We start from the raw sequence: 22,590 nt of genomic DNA on the forward strand, positions 1-22,590 counted from the left end.
CAATATGGAGGGACACCACAAAATACTGCAATGGAATTGTGCCGGGCTGCGTCCCAAGCTGTCAGAACTGCAACTACGACTAAAGGAAACCTCCTACAGTATCCTGGCTCTTCAGGAAGTCAACGTCCCCGACACATGCAATATAAGGAGTTTCGTTAAGTACACCTCACCCGCCATCCCCAGCTTCAAACACGGCAGTGCGGCCATCTTCGTCCTCCAAGACACCCCACATAATCGTCTACCATCCACGCATCTGACAGACGACACTGCGGAATGTGTAGCTGTGCAGGTCATGCTAGGCCACCACAATATTAACGTAGCGTCCATATAAATCAGGCCCCATGCAGCGGGACGCCACCTCACTCCTTCGTACATAACAAAACTACGAGAGGCTTTTAGTGGACCCATAATTATATGCGGCTACTTCAATGCCCACCATCCGCTCTGGGGTTCGAAAACAACAGATGAGCGCCAAGGATATATCCGCCCGTCATGAAGGCTCGGACCTAGTGGTTGCTTATACCGGTGAAGCCACGTTCTTCTGTCACCCTCACTCTAATGCCATCGACGTTACCGTACACTCACCCGACGTCCCGGCACAATGGGCAGTGTTAATCGACACCTGGGGAAGTGACCATTTTCCCATCGAGATCACACTGGCATGCAAGGAAAAGAAATCGAGGAGGTGATGCACAGTGTTAACTGGGAGAGATACCGCGCGTGATTTTTTCCGGATAGCATAGAAGAAGGAGTCAGTGGTATGGGTTCCCTGTCTTCGTTGTAGACGAATGCGAGAGGTCAGGAATTTATCATTGCCTCAACTTCGGTCAGTAACATTTGCAACTCTCCGGATTGCCGTACTCTCCTCGAAAAGGTCTTGCAATGGGCAGACTTAACGGACCTTATGAGGCGTTCGTAAAAACCTCCCCACCAGGGCGTCCGTTCTGCTATAAACTTCCACTGAATTGCATTTCTAGAGGAGAAGTCTTGGATTAGCTGTTCCTTGAGGATTTTCCTTGCACAATTAAGTTCTTTTGCCACCTTGAGCGCCCTGTTGAAAAAAACCATAGAGCCATCTGTATCAACAACCACATGGAGCTCATATATGTGTTTATTACATGAGTAATCATAGGTTCTATGAGCATGTATGAGCTATGTGAGCACTCTCATACAGCGTATGAGCTATATGAGCACTCTCATACAGCCTTTGCGCCATATGAGCATTCTCATGCAGCGTATCCATGTACATGAATGCACATGAACCGTCTGAGCAAACGTGCAACATGCGTGATTAAGCTAAAATGACAACACGTGATTACAAAATATCGGTTTATTCAGGTACGACGTAGGTCCCTCCGAAAGCTTGCCAAAGCTTTTTCATGAGCTTTTTCAGTTTTTGTACAGGCACCTTTGATGTCGATGTTTTACAGGCACCTTTGATGTCGATGTCGATGTCTACCTTCTTCTGCATATTTGACAAAGGCATCTGTTGAAAAAGAAAGAACAAAATTAGAACTGCGCTAAATTTCTGCGCCTAGAAGTATTCAGTTCCCACAACTTATACAACCGTAGCGGTTCATGCTGAAATGGACATGATTAGGGTCCGTTTCTGATCCCAACGCATAGATCACACCTCCAAAGTATTAAGTTATATTTAGTCAGTCACAATAACGCACGAGGTCATTTTGCCGATTAAAATTGAACGTAACCTTACTCGAATGCTGTGACGTCCAATGAACCCGTTGAACATCTGAGTATGTATGCGCAGTGCTTGCAAAACTGAGTGCATGTACTTGTTCGCTGACTACTACAGCAACAGATTAGTGATACAGAGTGTTTGTGGCTTGCTTGACTTTGGGGCATCCAAACACACACTTTTTGGAGCATGCTAACGTGCGATTTCGGTGCGCCCTGCATCACGTAGCCACAATTTTTTTTGTACAAGAATTTAGTGCGCGATACACACGATAAACACTCGATACACACATATAAAGGCTATCAGCGAACGCTTTCCACAAAGAGTCACAAAAAGCAAGAATACGGTAGTTGCACACAGCTAACCCGACAGACATAACGAACGATAACGGAAAAACGGGACTGCAACGTACCTGTAATGCGCACACGCCTCCCACGGCTTCCGTAGGTTGATTCCAAGGTACACACACAAAACACCTTCAGTGATCACTGAAACGGCACAAAGACACTGTCGCAGCCTGGAGACGGCGACGAAAATATGAGTCCCACGCAGAGCGGAGCGAAATACGTCCACGGCTCCGAGAAGCAGGGTAGAATAAGCAAGAAAGCGCCCAAGCACTGAGATGGCACTCGCAACGGCTTGGATGAGAATCCAGGAGCGAAACAGAATGTGGTAGGACACAGAACGGGAAACATGAACCTAAAATTTGAACACAAGCGGACGAAGGGAAATGGAGTTCCGGCCGTTACGGCCCGACGACAGTGACAAGCGTCTCTTCAAAGACCATCACCAGACGCTGTGGCGCCAGCACTCGATGCGCACATGGTCAATGTGATTTCAGATTCCGCTCATTGCACATCTCACAGCGCTCATTCGTTTGCTCATAACTGCTCGTAACGCTCACTGCTGTGCACACCCCCCCCCCTGCTCCCCTTTTCCTCTTGCTAATATTGGCTTGCTCACAGTGCTCGTAACGCTGCTCACAGAGCTCATAGCCGTGCTCACAGCGCTCGAGCGCTTCAGCTTGAAATGTGGCGCGCATTTCGCTGCTATTTGAGCCCCATTGCTGTAGCTTCATTGAAGCCTTGCTGAATATCTGCTGCTTTTCATTGTATCTACTCCTTGCTTCTTTGGGCTCACTGATCCCAAAATGATATCATCTACGTAAATAGAGCCAAAGAGTGCATTTACAGTCTCGGGATAGTCCCTGTCATTCCGCCGCAAGTGATGTTGTAGGGTAGCTGCTAGCAGAAAGGTGCTTGGAGCTGTCCCAAAAGTTACTCTGTTCATTCGCCACGTTTCGATTCTCGGCATTGGTTCCCCTTGCCTGGGTGTCGTTTCGTACCATAAGAGTCTGAGTGCGTCACGATCCTCTTCACGAATCAATGTTTGGAGAAAAGCCTTTGTACGTCGCTGATCAATGCCACTGGGTATAGCGTGAAGTTTAATATCACCGTCATTATGTCTGGGTTGAGGTTTCGACCAGCGTTCAAGTTGGCGTTCAATGACCTGGTGAAGGCTTCATGCGCCGAGGCATCGAAGACGATCCTTATTTTAGTCGTTATACGGTCTTCCTTTACCCCTGCGTGGTGTGGCATGTAGTAAGTATGTCCTGTCTTGTTTTGAGTTCCCGTAGATTCTATACCCCTATCAGCGACGCCTGACCTGATATATTCACGAATTCCAGTACCGTAGTTGATCATCAATTCAGAGGATTTGGTGAGTCTTCTGGTAACTTGTGAGAACCGTCTCAATGCGATATCCTTGTTGTCTTCCATTGAGACTTCATCTTTCCAGGGTAGAGCAACCACGTATCTAGCTCCTTTGTATTCAATTGTTCGTTCGAAATTTTCCATGACAGGATGCGGTTTTTCTGTCTCGTGCTCTTGAATACCGACTCCCTCGAGAGTCCATATTTGGTCCATCATTTTCGTTATCTCTAATACGACTCTATATACGAAAATATTCTTGAGGAACTCTGCTTCTCGGTGGTCAAGTTCGTCTGTTTTACGTATACTTGGGGACTCGCGATGCACCGTCTAGTTTCCCTTACTTGCGTAAGACGCCAACTAACTGCCGAGATTGGGTTCTCACCACCTGTTGCTTCGTACGAGTAAGAAATACAATTTCAAAATGTCAGTGGAAGTCAGTGTGTAGGCATCGAAATATATAACATACCGTTTCGCACAAAGCTCCGTTGGTAACCTAACGTGGTTGGTAATCTTCCTATCGGCGCACATTATGCGTGTCTGCGAACAGTGGTAAAGGTGTAAAGCGAACAGGAATGCCTGTCACTCACAAAAGCATATTTGACACATTGTCTACATACCTCAAAAACAGTTAGAATCCCGAAGACTTGAGATCCGCGGCCGACGTCCTCACACTTCAACGTTTCAAAACAGACTGATTGATCCGCTGACGACTGGCCGAAACGCTTCCACATACGTGCAGTGCAATAATGCACGGATTGCAAGAACAATAGCTTCAAGGGGGAACGACAATACAAGGTTATCACGGCACGTGTTCCTTGGAGGAATAATGCACAAACATGTGAAATCTTGCGAACTATTTTCCAAAGCGGACGAGGTAGCATATCCCGCGGCTCGGAAAACATGTAGCAACTTGCTCTGAGAGTGTTGCACGACGCACTGTAGCAAAGCTGTCTGAGAGGTCCCCCCAGACCCCTCAGGGCTACATGAATGATTCTACAACGTCTTCCAGATTTTCTCTAAAAGGTCCTCTCAGACCCCTCTGTGCTGCCTGAAAGGTCCTAACAGACCTTTCAAGATTTCTTGAAAGGTGCTCTCAGACCTCTCAGGAAATCTTGATAGGTCTCTTAGACACATTTTGGATAGGGACAGAACCACCGCTGGCAAGGCCCTCATCGGGAGACTCAAAAACCGCACAGAAACTCGCTTCGCAGCCACCACCCGCGCTTTCACCGAGGTAGTGCCCGCTCCACCTGCAATGCCCCGTAACAACGCACCTTGGACAGTTTTGGAAATTCACAGCGAGCTATATTTAGCTGGACTTCGGAAGAAAAATTAGCTCTCTGACGCAGTTGTTCAGTATCTTGCCGGCGAGCGTATTCACGACGTCTACGGCACTGCCACCCACATTAACACTGACGCCAGCGTTGACACCAGAATGGGCAAATGCGGCATAGCGTACTGCGTACCATCATTGAAGCTAGAGTGGGCAGAAAGCTTGAAGGAGAGCTAATATCTACCGACGCAGAACTGATGGCAATAACTGAAGCGCTTACGGCTGCAGAGACCGCGAAGTTGTCAGACATCGTTGTAATCACGGATTAACGAGGTGCTATCTCACGCATCGATCGCCATTCTGAGACATGCTATTTCGCAGGAGAGGCCCGGCACCAGCTGACAACACTTACATCGCGCGGTACTGCGGTATCGCTGCAGTGGATGCCCTCTCATAAGGGAATTTCGGGGAATGACCGAGCTGATGAGCTGGCCAAAGCGGCTACAAAAATCGAACCGAAAGGCCAGGCCCGTTCAAGTAGTTTCGCCTGCTCCAGATCTATCAAAAGACATGTATGGAGGCTGCACCCCGATACGCGAACGGGAGACGGGTCTGCACCCGCACCCTGTGCAGTGAGTGGCCTCTCCCAGGTTGAGGTTTCCCTCCTCCTTCGCATCCGATCTCGTAGTGCCTATACACGTGCGCCCACAATTTCAAACTCGGCCGCACTTCCAGTCCAAATTGTCACCAATGCGGTGAGCCAGAAACGGAGGAACACATTATAATGGTGTGTCCGGCTACATCCGACGCCAGACGGCAACTTCAAAAAGCAGCGCAGCACCCTGGAACATCAGAGCTACAGATTGAGGAGATCGTCTATCCGCGCGGCAACCTCCAGCGCCGCAAATCCGTACAGAAAGCCCTGGTGAACTTTCTGAAGGCAGTGGACCCTCACGGTCGGTTGTAGCTGTAGAACCAGACGTGTGAGCCTTCCTCTTCGCCTATCCCCTTCCCCCACCCCCTTTCATCCTTTCCCCAAGCAAGGTGCCGCCAATCTAGGCAGGCAGACTGCTCGAAATCCCCACGTCAGCCCCTCCTCCCTTCTGGAGCATCCAACCCCAACAACAACAACAGGTAAATTGATGATGATGAATGGGAAATGGAGTACTCAATGCAAAAGATAGCTCCCTATTTCTCCTCCGGTATCCAACAGGAGGGCCAAGTGCGGCGATCCACTTATTGCCTTAGCTACACCGTTATCATTGTAGCAATCCCTAGGGAGTAGAACCACTCAAGCCGGAGCCCAGGGAAGAACTGTGTTTAATTCTGACCTGCGATGGCGGCTCGATTCCTCGGAGCCCGTGCCAGGCAGGAATAGAACTAGACAAGATACGGTTAAAAAGATGGCTAAATGGTTAGGGAAAGTCTAGGGAGATGGGTACACAATCTTCTGTGGCTCATCTCATAGAGTCAAAAATACAAGGTGATGGATGCGTGGGTGGCGGGCACGCTCATCGTCTTCAGCCCAAGCAGCTACTACAAGCATATGAGCCGTTGATGCTAACGAAGCACGGAATACCGTGCTCCGGGGCCCGAGATACTGGGGGGTGACGTTATGAAGTGTTGTGAGTTTGTTTACATGTGTGAAAATGCATTTCGAGGCCGTACGATAACGGGATAGATAACGTTTCTGAAGGCACGTGTTTTAGCAACGCCGTGAGGGCGCTGCTGTTAGCCCTTTAAAAGGGAGCAGGTTTCCCGAAAACGGGAGTTGAGTTTCCAACGGTTGTACGGGCTGGAGGCCACGACTTATTCTACTGAAGGTAATAAACCTTTCTGTTCTGTTGTTCATTTGACTGTGCTGCGTTTTCCTGGGTCGCTGAACGGACGGGCCGACGCCCCGGGAGTGGGAACCCTTGGGTTCCCACAATTGGCGCCCAACGTTTTCGGAACCGGGTCGTCCGTTCGGTGGCGGGGGGCACGCAGCCCAGACGTTCTCGGTGCCTAGTGTTCATCGGCATGGGAGTGTTCATTTCATCTGTTATCAACTTGTTTTGGGGGAGTTGCACGTTAGTGCCTTGTTTTTGTGTCGTCTTTTGAGTGTTTTTCAGTTCCTGTCAACGCTTGGAAATGGAGCATTCCCCGCCGCGCGGACACCTTCTCCGTAGCGGTGCCCGCTACGGACTCCCAGAACAAGTCCAGCCGACAGGACCGGTCGGTGATGGGACAGCACCGGCGGGGGTGCAGCCACAAGGTACGTCGGCTGAGGTATCTGCAATGCCACAGCCAAACCCTGCAGTAACGACAGAGCTACTGACACGCATAACAGAGCTCTGTACGTTGACGACGCAACGCCTTGCAGCCGGGTTTGTTTCGCAGCCACAGGCTCAAGCGCCATTACGACTCTCTGTACCCGTCCCCACCTTTTCCGGGTACTCAGACAAAAAGTCGGTCGCAGACTTCCTAGATGACCTGACAGCCTATCAGACTGGCATGGGAATCTCGGAGGAAGTTCTGCTTGAACGCGTCCTGCAGGTTGCCCTAATCGGAGATGCCGCACGCTGGCTTCGGTTGCAGTCGAAGTTTAAGTCCCTGCGGGACTTCCAGCAGCGGTTCAAGAACGAATTCCTCCCACCGGATTACGAATACCGTATCCTAGAGGAATTACATAGGCGATCTCAACACCCTAATGAGAGCCTATTGGAATTCGTTCGGGCCTTACAAGAACTGTACAAGAGAGCAGATCCCTCCGCTCCAGAGGAACGACGGGTGGCACGGGCAATCCGACAATGCCACCCGCGCTTCCGGCCCTATCTCCGAGCCCAGCGCTTCAACAGTCTAGAAGCGTTGGCCCAGGAGGCTCGTACTATACAAGGCGACCTCCTGGCAGAAGCCGAGTATCGGCCCCCGCCACCACCCGAAGAGGTCTTGGAACCACGTTGCGCGTGGTCGGCGGGTGTGGCCCCGGTTGAGCACTCACCTGCGGTGAGTCTGGATGACAGCTACCGTAACCCTTACATTGCGGAGTCATCCCACCGGCAACTTGACCCCTTTCGTTATGAACGAAGGGTGACCCCAGCAGGACTGCATCCTGCTAGACCGGGCGCGACCCGAAGCTTTGGGGAGCAGCGCACGGGAGCCCAAGAACAGCGGTACCTTCCGCGACAAGAGCGCAGAACGTCCGCTGGCTGTTGGAGCTGCGGCAGCCCCGACCATTTTCGTCGGGACTGCCCGCGGGACAGACGGAATTCCCGCAATTTGCAAACGGGAAACGACCGAAGCCGACGTCACTGAACACCCGCTCAGCGACGTCGGCAGTTACCACTGGCCCTAATCATTCTAAAGCTGGCCTTACAAGCAGCAAGATAAAAAATGGAGACGCTTTAGCTCCTTTTGCTTTTTCTGTCCGGGATAACATTCAGGATATAGAACCAAACATTGCTGTTCGAATTTTGGGTAAAGATTACATCGCCCTTATCGACACTGGAGCTACGCTCTCGCTTATCGGTGACTGCGTTTACGAGCACTGCCTATCTAGACACGTGCACCTGCAGACCACGGAAGTTTCCCTACGCCTTGCTTCCGATGACGTCATTCCAGCACAGACTGCAGTAGCACTCTGGTTGTGCTTCGATGGCAGACGACGAAAGCAGCGCTTCGTCCACCTTCCCGGCCTCGCAGTGCCTATTATCCTGGGCAGGGACTTCATCATCCGGCAGAAGTTGGCGCTGGACCTGCCCAATGGAGGATACGTTTACCACGGATCGGCAGGATTTTTTCCCTTCGCCGTGGCACAGGAAAACAGCTCAGCTCAGCAAGCTGCTGCGACTTCCGTTGAACAGTCTCCGTTCCCGACTGTGTTGGGGTCATTCCATGGTCCTGAGGAGGAACGCCGTCAGCTTGAACAAGTACTGCGGCAGTTTGACGGTGTCTTCACGGAAAAACCCGGTAAGTCGTCTGTGTTACAGCATAGCATAGACACGGGTAACGCTAGGCCTTGGCGTTGTAATCCGAGGCCATTGAGTGTGCATAAGCGTGCTTTGTTAGACGCTGCTCTTGATGAAATGCTCCAAACCGGTGCAGTTCAAAGGTCCCAGAGCCCTTGGGCGTTTCCTGTCGTCCTGGCTCCGAAACGTGATGGTACGGCTAGGTTATGCGTCGACTACCGTCGACTTAACGCAGTAACTGTAAGGGACTCTTACCCCTTTCCGTCCATCGAGTCTATTATGTATTCCCTGGGCAACGCTACAGTGTTTTCAACGCTTGATTGTAGTAGAGGGTTTTTGCAAATCCAAGTTGCCCCGGAGGATGTCCCGAAAACAGCCTTTACCTGTCATAGGGGTTTGTTTGAGTTTGTACGGATGCCTTTCGGTCTGTCTAACTCTCCCGCCAGTTTCCAACGGCTGATGGATACCGTATTGGGAGATGCGAAGTATAACTTCGCGATGGCGTACATGGATGATGTCGTAGTGTTTTCCAGAAACTTTCAGGAACACTTGGAACACCTGTCAGTCGTCCTTGCAAGGATGAAGCAGGCGGGGCTAACCATCAACCCCCGCAAGGTGCAGCTGGCATCGCCTAGGATCAGCCTTCTCGGCTTCATGGTGGACGGAGGAACCATCGGTCCTAGCGATGACAAGCTAAAGGCGATCATGGAGTATCCGGTTCCCGGTAACGTAAAAGCCTTGCAGCGTTTCTTGGGTATGGTTGGTTTCTACAGACAATTCATTCCTAATTGCGCTGAGTTAGCGCAGCCGCTCAACCGATTGTTGCGCAACGATACACCCTGGCAGTGGGCAGAGGAGCACGAACGATCATTTCGAGCTCTTTCTCACGCAATCGCTAATACGGCCAGGCTATATTTGCCTGACCTGAACAAACCGTTTGTAGTGCAAACAGATGCTAGCGATTATGGGGTTGGCGCAGTTCTCTTGCAGGAGCATGACGCTATTCTCTGTCCAGTGGCTTTTGCAAGTCGCACGCTGAATCCGGCAGAACGGAATTACTCCGTCACGGAAAAGGAATGCTTGGCGATCATCTTCGCTCTCAGGAAGTTTGATCTGTACCTGGACGGCACCACTTTCACCGTCCAGACTGACCACCAGGCACTTTCCTGGCTGCAGCGGCTCCACAACCCATCTGGACGTCTTGCCAGGTGGGCCCTGACGCTACAAGGCTACTCCTTCAACGTGGAGTACAGGCGGGGCTCGACGAACGTGGTAGCAGACGCGCTTTCCCGTGCGCCTCTACCGGAGGGGGGAGAGGAAGGCACCGATGCGCCTTCCCAGCTCCTGGCAGCAGCGCAAGTGGCACGAGACGTATCTTCGTCTTGGGGCACGGTCGTGAGCAGAGAGCAGCTCCTAGACGCTCAGAGAGCGGACGGCCTTTGTCAGCGGGTGTCTCAATGGTTAGCTGAGCAGGACTCGGCAGGCACCGGAACGACTGACGGACGGCACGACTCCTATCTGCTGGGCGAGGATGGCATCCTGTTCAGATACATACCCCAGGCGGATGACGATGACGGCTCATCCCCATTCAGAGTCGTGGTGCCACGGAAGTTGCGTAAGTCTTTCATACGTTACTTTCATGATTCGGCCTTGGCAGGTCAGAGCGGTGGCAGGAAAACTTATGAAAAGTTATGTCGTGTTGCGACATGGCCAGGAATGAGGCAGGATGTAACAAAGTATGTTCGTACTTGTCCCGTATGCCAGAGAGCAAAACCTCGTGGTGGTCCACCCCCTGGGCGCTTACAGCCTATTCAGAGTAATAGGCCCTGGCAGATAGTTGCTTGTGATGTGATGGGACCGTTTCCACGTAGTCCTAGAGGTAACCAGTATTTGTTTGTGGTTACTGATCATTTCACGAAATGGGTTGAGCTGTTTCCTCTCAGGACGCTGACTTCCCAGAGAGTGTGGGAAAGACTACTCGACACCTTTTGCCGGTTCGGGTTTCCTGCTCAGCTCATCACAGATAACGCTACCTACTTTACAAGTAAGGTGTTCTCAGATTCTTGCGCTGTCTTAGGCATTCGGCACAAGAAGACTTCCCCATATCACCCTCAGGCTAACATTACCGAACGTGTTAATCGGAACCTGAAAATGATGTTGGTTGCTTTTACTAGTCAGCACCACCGTGATTGGGATCTTCGCCTGGCTGAACTGGCGTTCGCTACACGGACAACAGTAAACAGATCTACAGGCTTCACCCCGGCGTTCCTGAACTTAGGACGAGAGGCACCTTTTCCAGTGGAGAATGCTCTACGCCTCCGGGATGACAGCACCCAGCCTCCTTATTCAAGGTTCGCTGAGGAACTCCGGAGTCGACTAGACGATGCAGCTCGGACGGCTCGGGAGAATCTGGACGTCGCACGGTTGCATCAGGCTCGCCAGTACAACCGAGGACGACGGAACCTCACCCACAGCGTCGGTGACCTCGTCCTTCGACGGACTCACCCGCTAAGTGATGCGTCACGAGGCTTTGCAGCCTCACTTGCAGATAGGTGGGATGGCCCCTTCGAGGTAAGTGCGTGCTCCTCCGGCCTCACTTACAGGCTTCGTCGCTGTGACACGGGCGAAGCAACTGGGCCAGTGCACATCTCGGACCTGAAACCTTACCACCTCCGAGACCCCGAGAGCGGAGACTCTGACCTTCCGCCCCCTCAACACCTGGACCAGGATCCCGCTACCGGACCAGCTTCCAGTCGCTACAACTTGCGTCCCCGCAGGCTGCGCACGTAGTAGCCACTATCTCGGTCACTATGACCTAGTGCTCACGAGTTATGTGATATTAGTGTGATTTCTGTTTCGCAGTTTTCCACAAAGTCATTTTAGGGGAGAGCCCTTTCGAGCTCTCACGTGTGGAGATAACCTCTCACCGTATTCCCTTTTTCTCCTCTCGGCAGACACCATGCCGCGACCCTGCCGACAGAGGACGGGCCAGCCCCGACCCCCCCGCCAAGAGACAGGAGGTCGCCCACGACCCAGGGCATCCCCGGAGAGGACGTCTCCGCAGCAGCAGCAGCGATCGGCGGCCACGTGGATCGTCGTCCACAACGCACGGCCAGTAGGATGGGCATCGCACACCAGATGGGCGGCTCAGGTCCGGCCCCTCCGCGGCACCAGCCCTTCGCGGATACCCCTGCCCTTCCGAGGGTTAACCCTCACCGACAGGCATCCTCAGGACCCGCCCATCCCATTGACCGCAGAAGAAGAGCGCCTCCTGTGTCCCGTATGTCGGGTGCCAGAAGTGCACCGGAGCACCCACTTGCGAGGCGCCCTCCACCGCTCCAGGATCACTGCCCCACGCACCGCCGGGTCAGACGTAGATGCGGCCCTCGCAACCCTCAGGCGCCTCCGTCCAGACCTCCTTCGACAAGGCCCTCCACCGCCTCCCCCTCAACTCGAGCCTAGCCCGGAGGACATCATCCTCGAAATGCCATCCGACGATGACCTTTGAGCGAAGAGACGGCAAGGAAGCAAGTTGGCGACGTGGAATCACTCGTTTATTTATGTTATACTAATTTTCCATTAATACAGCGTTGTTTCGCTTAGTGTGTGCCAGTTGCACAGAACAGTTATGCGATTTGAACACTTTTTAGTGAACCATGTGAACATTTTGTGAACTTTTATCTTATAACCCCAGAGTCATGTTTCTGGGTGGGGGAGTGTTGTGAGTTTGTTTACATGTGTGAAAATGCATTTCGAGGCCGTACGATAACGGGATAGATAACGTTTCTGAAGGCACGTGTTTTAGCAACGCCGTGAGGGCGCTGCTGTTAGCCCTTTAAAAGGGAGCAGGTTTCCCGAAAACGGGAGTTGAGTTTCCAACGGTTGTACGGGCTGGAGGCCACGACTTATTCTACTGAAGGTAATAAACCTTTCTGTTCTGTTGTTCATTTGACTGTGCTGCGTTTTCCTGGGTAGCTGAACGGACGGGCCGACGCCCCGGGAGTGGGAACCCTTGGGTTCCCACAGAAGAAAAGAGGAGTGAGGTCTGCCCGAGATACTGATGAGTTCAGAGTGTTTTGTATTCATTCGCACAACGACAAACGAAAGAAAGGAAGCACGTACCCAGGGTTTTACACTGGGCTGTGGAACTCGCTGGAAGTTTTTGACTGCTGTTTCTTGTCCGGGCTCTCTTCGCCCGTTCATTATCGTCAAAATATTTCTTCTTCCTGGTCAGTTTTCTTCGGACTGCGAAGTGTGTGTGTGTGTTTTTTTTAATGTGGATGTGCAGGCAAGTTTATTCGATTTTAAAAGAGGAAAATGTTCTATATTGTCTTTCTTTTTTCTTTCGTGAAAGCGTGTGAATGATTTTTGCATGAAAACATTATTGGTTCGTATTACACCAGCCCTTTTGCCCTATAGCAGCTGATTACCTGTGCGCTTGAAAAGAAGCCATCTGATTGATTGATTGGAAAAATACAAAGTGGGGCGATCTATTTCATTATATATTCATGAGTAAGTAGCAAACTGTAGTGAGGATTTATAACTGGCACATGCCACACATGCTTAGTAAAATTTTTCTCTAAATGTCAATCAAGGTATAATTTTCTTCTAGTTTGAGTTTGATTGTAGAAAAACACATATATTTTCTTCTAGTGTTGGTGACCAACAAGCCTAGAATAATCTAAACGCATTTGCGGTGTACTTGACCAGTAGTTTAAGTGTTTTGCAAAGTACTTTGTACTATACTTTAAGCGCATTCGCAGTATGGTAATCTTCACGGTACTTGACGGACCAGTGACGCGAGGTACTTAGCTAATATATGTCGTAATCCGGAGTCGCCAGCACATACTGGAATTGTTTGTTGCTATCGTTTATATTAAAAAAACTTGAACAATTAGTTGTATTATGAATTTACATGACACTTAGCAAGAAGCGACCACTTTAGATATTTTCGAAAAAGATAAAAGAATCTGATTTGTAAATTCTGCACTCGTACCAGATTCCAGGGGTATTGGTAGGGATGATAAAACATCGTGGAGAGCTGATCTGAGGCCACCGCCTACAGCAGTCACATGCAGTCCATCGACCCCTCGGTTGCCTTTTTCATTGCGGGTCGCTGCAGTCGTCAGGAAGAGTCACTGCTGCAGCGCCTCCGTTTCAACGCTGTCCGCACCCCATTGCTCCTTTACAAAATGGGCCAATCCAGCTCCCCCTTGTGTTCCAGCTGTGGCGAGGCGGCCGACGTTCCTCATTATCTTCTGCACTACCAGCAGCACATTCCTCAACGGCAAGACCTCCGTCGCCGTCTAATGCAACTTGGGTGCAACACAATGTCTATGACCACCCTCCTTGGCCCGTCGCTTGGCCCCGTCACTCGGCCTACCCAGTGGGCCGTCACTAGAGCCCTGCTCCGCTTCCTGAAAGACTCGGGCCTTGCGTCTGCCCTCTGACTGGGCTTTCTTGTGCCATGTCGTATATGCGCTGCACTAACCGTTTTTTTGTTTCCTTACTTTTCCCTTTCCTTTCTTTCTTTCTTTTTTAATTTTGTTTTTTTCTTTTCTTTTTTGGAGTAGCAAGCCGGCAGTAGCATGCCTGAAATTTCGATTTTTCTTTCTTTTCATTCTATTAAACATACCCCCCCCCCCGCCCTGGTGAACCCCGTACCCGAGGTCTGTATGAAATTAAAACAATGTATGCAACATAAAATCACCTTCAAAATATATGTGGTGGACGTTGCCTTCCGGGAAAATGAAGCTGACGTTCGATATTTTGCAGCGAAAGAGGAGTGAATGTCGTGTCCGGGTACGTCCTCAGGGGAGAGCGACCTGTGCGGCCGCACAGGGCGCCATCGACAGGAGGGAGTCGACGTTCCTAATGCCTGCCTCCTAGTAAGAACGGACGCCCTTCTGTTCAGCCATGGAAGATATACTGACAGATTATGTCAAAGGGCTTACCTTGAAGGCATTTTGTGAAACTCGCTGGGAATACCGAATCAACAGTCTGAAGCCCGTTTGCCACCAGATGGCTGAACTTTATGACGCGTTTCTTCATCTGGCCGAGTCGCAGCGGGCAGACCCTTGCATCCAGCATGGAGCCCGAACTATTGCCGGACAGCTAACAGACATAGTCCCTCGTATATGGTACGACATTCTTTTAACGCTAATGTTAATAAGTTAATGTTGCAAGCAAGCACACGCAAACCAAAACGGACGACATCGCAAACACAAAGGTGCTGAACGCATATGTTGAAAATAGGTTTCAAGTTACCGACAGGATAGGTAAGAAAATGTATTATTACACGGCGACGTCCCTTGCGGAAGACATGGGCGTTGTCAGTGTAATGAAGCCAGCTCCGCGGCTGCGGCGCAGAAAAACGCGAGTTTAGCTAGGAGTTTGTAAGAGTGGAGTAGGACGTGAAGCTTTGGGGCTTTCTCTATGACTTAACGCAAAAGGGAGAACGGTATCAAGATCTCCATAATGCCCTTCGAGACCAAGCAAGCGTGGACATCAAAGATCGGGATCTCTGCCAAGAGCTTTTCTACCTACGCAGCGTGCTACCCAGTAGTCGGAGTACTCCCCGAGACTTCCATCGGTTCTTTTTGGACAACCTCTGTGACACCTTTTCCGTCACACGGGTGTTGTTGAGGATTGTCCTCACACTGCCGGTGTCAGTGGCGATCGCGGAGAGAACTTTCTCCAAACTAAAGCTGATGAAGACATGCCTAATGTTGACTATGGCAGACGACAGCTTGTCGTAACTTGGAATTTTGAAAATTGAAAACAGAGTTGCGTCCAGCAACCTTGCGCAGGCTGTAGCTCAATCTGCAACGGCAACAGCTCCTATAATGTTCCATTATAGGGCTTTTGGAATAGGGCTTTTGGAATTTAGGAAATGGTCCGTGGAATAAAGTTGTATTCGCCGTAAAGTAAACGCAGTGCGCTTTCTGGTGAATTTGCCACTGACGAACCACTCAAGCAAAATACGAGACCGGTGAAATCAATAACCCAAGCACCTGGAACCGAATCGAAGCAGCGCGGGTGTCGAATTTGTAGGCACTTGTCTGAATGGTATGGGCCGGGAATCAGCGTGAAAAAGACGAGGGGGGGGGGGGGGGGTGAGTGTGCACAGGGCGCCGAGTCATGTAAGGGCTGCCCTGATCGTGTCCATCTTAGCCTGGCAACCTTTCCCCTCACATCACAATGTACTGGAACGACGGGACGAACAAGCGGTGGTCATTCTGAGAAGCCGTGGTCTAACGACCACTCCTTGGACCTAAACTTGCGTGTTGCACATACTGTAAAGCACTAATAGTCATTAGCACGTTTATTTTCATTTTGTAGTGTGGTACATTTTGTGTCATTATACAGGGTGTTTGCTCTAACGTGTCCACAAATTATATATAAAGCAAGCGATAAAAGAAGAGCAAGTAGTACTTCTCTACTACTTGAATAAGAAACAGGTACTGCTTCACTAGTAGCACCTGTTTCTTAGTCAAGCAGCTGAAAAGCAGCGCTCGTTTCTCTTTTATCGCTCGCTTTAAATAAAATTTCTGGACACGTTAGAGCAAACACCCTGTATAAAAGGCAAGAAACACCTATTTCTTTTGTCATTAAAGAAATCGAGCTGGATAGTATTGCTCGGTCGAATTTTCTGTCCAATGTTTGCAGATATTCACTATGTGCCTGTTTCATTATACAGTACAGAATTTTTTATTTTATTTTTATTTTTTGCCACCGCGCCGTACACCCAGGTCGTGCATAGTAGGCGAGGTTTCCCTGGGCTTTTTGCGGCACATTTCCCCGTGAAGTCAGCCGAGGACGCATACTAGCGTCTCTGTCACTCATTCCTTCCCGCTGTCCTGTCTACATCTGCCCACGTCTGTATGCCACTCATACCCATATGGTTGTTTTGCGGCGCTAACAGGGAACTTAAAGTTTTTTGTTTTTTTTTTCGTATTGTATTGCAGCGCAAAACAGTGTTGTGCTCCGTGATGAAAGCTCCCGGCTCATATCTCCCCTCTTTGCCAGTCTCATCAAAATGTCAAACGCATTGACTTCGACGAGTGCTGTAAAGGACTCGAAGGGCTACTGTTGCACAAGAAAGAGGTAACGGTTTGTTTGTGAGACGGCCTGTACAGTACAGCGATAACTCTCGAGTCCGGAACTAGCGACATGCGCATGTATCTGCATAAATGCGCTGCAGCTTCATGTCGGCAACCCACATCCTTTACGGCGCTTGTCCCTTCAAATAATGACGCCATATATTTTCCTTGTCACATGTGCCTGCAAGGAATTTCATCTATTTGTGCATTCGAGTAAGGATGTTCCTTAACTACATACATACATACATACATACATACATACATACATACATACATACATACATACATACATAAACATTTTATTTCCATCAGCAGCCATAGGAGGTGCCTCCGCCAGCCCTGCGAGAGTTTGTTGGCTTTACTGTTGCGACTGAAATGTGAGTAGGCGCACACATTGCTTGCGCAGGACAGCGTGTCACTGAGCTGCCCTATTCAACATGAATATAGTTTTTGGGAGAACCATGTAGGTTAATGCCTGTGCAATTAGGTTCAAAGCCTTTTGCGAGTGCTAATTTTACGTTTTAACGCTATGTTCTCAAGAGAAGTGGAAAACGACCAGGACATTTGCATAAAATAATCCTTAGTACAGATGGCGACCAAAAGGTTAAATGGGTACCTCAGTGAGGAGTGCGTGATGCATTGAGATATTTAAATACATCAATATTTTATAAACAGAGAGGAGCACGAAGGACTTTTTGTCTCCTGAGTGTAGAAATGGCTCGCGGTACTTCTTTTTTGTCATTTTCACACGCGACAAGCAAGCCTCAGCGTGGTAGTCCAAATTTTCTGCAAAACAGAAGACACGTGCTGGACAAGATGGCCGACAACGAGGTGAGCGCGCACATCGAACAGCAAATTTTCATGAAGTTTCTCGTGAATGAAGGCGTAAAGTCATCTGAAATTCACAGAAGACTTCAGGCTCAGTATGGCCGCGATACACTTAGCCGCAGCAAAGCGTTTGAGTGGTGCAAACGGTTCCGAGACGGCCGTACATCAGTGCAGAACGATCCCGACCGGGGCGGCTTAGAGCTGAGTGTCAGATTTCCTTAGAACATCCAACTTGTGGAGCGCCTGATCCTCAAGGACCGACGGATAACATGTCTCGAACTGGTTCGAAAGACGGACCTCTCTGTGGGAACCTCGAATACCATCATTCATGAACACCTCCAGTTTCGGAAAGTTAGTGCCCGTTGGGTCCCGAGGCAGCTGTCCGTGTTTGACCGGCATAGAAGACTGGAAATCTCCCAAGAGCAAAGGTACCGTTTCGACACTGAGGGACAACCGTTCCTTGATCGGATCATCACGTGCGATGAAACTTGGGTGTACCATTTCACTCCTGGGTGTAAACGCGCATCAAAACAGTGGAAGCGCCCCGGCTCGCGAGCTCCCAAGAAGTTCCGATGCATCCCGTCTGCGGGTTAGGTCATGGCCACGGTTTTCTGGGACAAGGCTGGCGTTGCTCATGTTGATTTTCTGCCCAGTGGTACCACCAGCAATAGTGCATATTACTGCCAGGTTCTCAGGGATGCGCATAAGGCGCTGAAGCAAACCCGGCCGGGCCTCATCACCAAAAGAGTCCTTGTCCTACAGGACAATGCACGCCCGCATACCGCGCACCTCGCGACACGGACCTTACAGGAATTTGGCTGGGAGTTGCTGCCACATCCCCCTTACAGTCCAGATCTCGCCCCCAGCGATTTCCATCTCTTCGGGCCACTGAAGGCGTCCCTTGGACGCCGCCACTTCAGCTCCGACGACGAAGTCAAAAATGCGGTCCGATCATGGCTGCTACGCGCCGGTAAGGATTTCTACGCTGCTGCCATCCAAGCCCTCGTGAAACGCTGGGACAAGTGCATTAGTGCAGCTGGAGATTACGTTGAAAAATAAAACTAATTTCTCGCCTGTAAGTTCATTTTACTTTTGTGTAAAATTAAAAGTCCCGGTTTGACTTGAACACCCCTCGTATTATAACAGAAACAGCAGAAGTAGTGCCTTTTTCTTTTATCTTTTCCCCTATGTAACACATGCATAATAAACCTTAAAATGTGTCGGAAAAACCTATTGGGTCTGCAGCATACAGGTGCATGCATCCCCATCACAACTGAGCATTCCTGTGTAGAGTTGTTCATGGGATGGTGCAGCTTCTACTTGCTATATGGGCAGAGTGAAACTATCTGAGTGCTTGTATTATGTGTACCTTTATGAAAATACAAGGTGCCTCTTTATGTGTGTGTACTTGTATCAGAAATGCATTATTTTCTCATTAACTTGTACTGCTTCTTTCAGTGCCTTTTCTTTGATGGTTGAACAAAAACATGACAGATGGTGTCAAAGAAATATAAGTAACTGGGATAAGGTGGGTAGCCGCTCTGGGAGCAGTGGGTGCTCAACTGCATGTGCCCTTTAGTCAGAGCTCTGTTAGTAAAAAAAATTCGATGTTTAAATTTATAAGTTTAGGTTAATATTAGAAGAATAAAGGAGTATGTGTATCCATTGGTACTCTGATGTACAAAGTTCTACAGCAAGGCAAAGACAAACTTCATTCGTTCAAACCATATATTGGAAGAATTTCACACAGATGAAAGTAGGAAAAGTAGGCTACTTACTTGGGAAAAGATGCTTTCCTGATCCCCTCTCTCTGCACTGCTTGCAGTTCTCTGTGATGCATTTCTTGGGCTTGTTGGCATTGCCGACTTTTAAAGGCATCGCTAGCCAAGAAACCTTTGGAATCGCCGATAAATTCACTAATTAAAGTTATTTGACGCGCTTTATGGCTGGACCGTTTGACGGTTACGGAATAGAAGCCGAAACCTAACTAGAGTCGAGTTACAAAGCTATGTTGGAGGCCGGTCTAAAAGAACCACGTCGGAACAATAAAAAAAAAAAAACACGATATATGACCCAGCCTTGTTTTAATCTTTTTTTTTTGCACGTTTCGCATGTATTTGTTTGTTACACAGAGTGAAAAACGACAAACATGAACCAAAAACATCGTTCAGATTTCTTCCGCCAAAACAAGCGGGCTCCGCCAGTTCTGGTCGGGCAACTCCGGGACGCCTAATGGCGGCTTCCTTCATTTGACGGAGGAATGTCCTGGTGGAATATCTCATCTACGGAATTAAAGCGACAAAGTAGTTTCGCAGTCCCATTAGCGAGCCCACTGTATGGCTCACATATTTCTTTGCGTAAAAAACAACAGCAAACTTTAGTTTAATGGCGATGATGACTAAGGTGGTAAGACAGGCAATACTCTACCACATTGCTGGCAGTAGCCTGGTGAAAATACAGTTATGGGCCTAGCATATAATAAGCACAGCGAGCACCAAACCCCACCATTGTTCAGAAAACTGAGCAGCGCTTTTATGACAGCGCGTTCGTTTGCTGCATTTAACCAAGTAGCACGCATCTGCGAGAGGACGAGAGTCTAGCTGATTTAAAGTCGCACTAAGCGTGGTCCTGAAAGGTTGGTAGTGCGCGCAATACAGAAGGATGTACCCTCTGAAGGAAGTATCCACTGACAGCAGCTTCGAGAGTTCACGTGTCGGTAGCAGTAACACAACTGAGCAGTAAAAGATGCATCCTGACAAGGACCGTTGGGAGAAATTCCAAAGAGATGTTGAAGGGAATGTCGGTTTCCCACTGGCGGAAGGCCACGGTACCAATAAGCATCAAATAATGAAGCGACAGCCACGTCTCAGCACAGTGCGGCACTCGTCTGTGAATTAGAAGAGCGCGTTAAGTAGCGGCTCTGGTGATGGTGAAAAGTCTAGCCGTTGTCGGCCTTGCAGAGGTCGGCAACCTCACGACTGTCGCCCTGGGGGAATGTGCGTCCTGGACCGACTTCTACGGTAACTCTGCCGAAAACCTCAGGCAGAACAGGCCGGCACTGAGATTCAATCCCGGGTACCTCCCAGTCTCGACGTGACATGGCCAGCACGCTAACCACTGAGCCACGCGAGCTCGTAAGTAGCGGCTCAGCAGAGCGCTCTCCTCCCACTCTGTCCATCTCGCTCCGGAGCCACTGCTAAACGCGTTTTCAGGCCAAGAGGACGTTACGTGTGCAAATGATGTGTGCACGTTGCGTGTGCAAAGCGCCTCTGGGCCTCTGGGTGTCACTGGGTGCGTTAAGTAGGCGCTTTTAGCGCACTCATATCGGGAGTACGAGACTCCCGGAGCGGCCACTAAACAGCGAAAAGTAATTTTGGAGCGCTACACTGCTCGCTCACCGATGTCGCTTCCTGTTGTCTGCTCGTGCAGTGCACAGACGAAGGACACGTTGGCTTAGTTTGAACCCATAGCAACGTTGGAAGAGACGACGGCCGTGGTGAACACTTCTCCTTATAACAGCTAATGAAATTGAAAAGATGGAAGGAAATTTGTAACAGACGTCATAGGAGCTGTTTACTGCGAAGATGACTGCATGACGCGAAGATGTCTGCTTCAAAGCACTGCATTTATTTATTTATTTCGTGGTACGTTAAAGGCCCTTGGGCACTACATAACGGACGGCGGACACAGCACATATAAGAACACACTATGTACATACTATATGGGCTAACATGGGTTATATAAATAAATTTTTACAAAGACACAAAAGGTACAGACTTCAGCTACACACTGTTCTTTCATTGTCCCCTATGATGAGTGCGGTGACTGTTTTTTTTTTTTTATTCTAAAGGATCATGAAGCGCTGCCAATGTTACGAGTTAAATCATTCCAACATTTCGCTATGTAACAACCAAATGAGTTAAGGAAGAAATCATGGTGGCAATGTGTTAGTTCAACCTTGTAGTCATGATCCAGTCGTGCAGAGATAAACGCCGCATTTCTTAAAAAGTCTGTGCTTAAGATTGTGTTGTGGAAGACCTTATGAAAGAGACAGAGTCTGGATACTTTCCTACGTAAATCTAATGTTGGGATATCAATAGACGACTTCATTGTTGTTATACTACTATATGGAGAAAAATTATTTAAAATGAATCGAACTGCGCGGTTCTGCAGCGCCTCAACTGCACAAGAGAGGTTGGAGTGGTAAGGACTCCAGATGGGGGAGGCATACTCAGGTATGCCTCCCCCATCGCCCATCCCACATTTCCCGCGAATAACTGCCGATATCCGTGTGGATGTTGTCCACTAACCGAAAAGCATGATAACACTTATAAAAATATGACAGTTTCTCGAAAAAGGAGCATCGGATAACATAGTAGTTCCGTATTTTGCTTCCGAGCACACTCTTCGGAGGCCGTGCTGCCGGGGCTCAAGAGAAAGTACGTCACGGAAAATCCCAAGCACCCGGGCGCTTGTCGCCTGCTTCCATGCACCCAAACGAAACGGGAGCGGGAACAGCGGCTCGGAGTGTCACACCCCCGGGTGTGCGAGCGGCGCTTGTGTCACGTTAAATGAGTGGTGTCTGAAACACTCGCGCTCCGGGGCGCCTACTTCACGCATCCACTGAATGTTCTTCTCCGGTAGAACCGCCTTCCGATCCGGCTTAGTGCAGCCAGATCAATTAAGGTGCAGGTGGGTTCAACCGGAAAGGAGAGTGGAGAGCGCGAGAGGCACGCGGACTTCTGGATAAGAGAGCGGGACCGCCCCATTCCGCAAAAGGAGATGTTCCGATAAGTATAAAGGTGCGCGCTTCATGCCCTTCATGGCCACTACTTAACGTGCCGGACCCTACTACTTCTGCGTCGCGGTCATCCTGCTCGTTCCCCACTACCCCACAGTGACGCGGAACAGATGGGAGAACTAGCTTATGGACCTGCTTCAAAACACTTTGCGGTTAAGACAATGTCACATCCGTCACCAGGGGCCGGTGTCACGAGGTCCAGCGGGAGCGCTCCGTTTGGTTAGCCATATT

General features: G+C 49.7%; 2 protein-coding genes across 2 annotated transcripts; one reads left to right on the forward strand and one right to left on the reverse strand.

The window, feature by feature from the left end:
• Nucleotides 1–1,330: 1,330 nt before the first annotated feature.
• Nucleotides 1,331–3,624, reverse strand: LOC135384879 (uncharacterized). The gene is made up of 2 exons (XM_064614061.1): nucleotides 3,151–3,624; nucleotides 1,331–1,486 (listed from the first exon to the last, which is right to left on the reverse strand). The coding sequence occupies exons 1-2, from the start codon at nucleotides 3,622–3,624 to the stop codon at nucleotides 1,331–1,333; spliced, it is 630 nt and encodes a 209-aa protein (XP_064470131.1).
• Nucleotides 3,625–6,310: 2,686 nt separating this feature from the next.
• On the forward strand, nucleotides 6,311–12,588 carry LOC135385813 (uncharacterized). The gene is made up of 2 exons (XM_064615342.1): nucleotides 6,311–6,935; nucleotides 11,583–12,588. Exons 1-2 carry the CDS (start codon nucleotides 6,812–6,814, stop codon nucleotides 12,134–12,136), a joined length of 678 nt encoding a protein of 225 aa, XP_064471412.1. The 5' UTR covers nucleotides 6,311–6,811; the 3' UTR covers nucleotides 12,137–12,588.
• Nucleotides 12,589–22,590: the final 10,002 nt, after the last annotated feature.

This window comes from Ornithodoros turicata, chromosome 2 (genome assembly GCF_037126465.1).
Source record: "Ornithodoros turicata isolate Travis chromosome 2, ASM3712646v1, whole genome shotgun sequence".
In the NCBI taxonomy this organism is placed as follows: Eukaryota; Metazoa; Arthropoda; class Arachnida; order Ixodida; family Argasidae; genus Ornithodoros; species Ornithodoros turicata.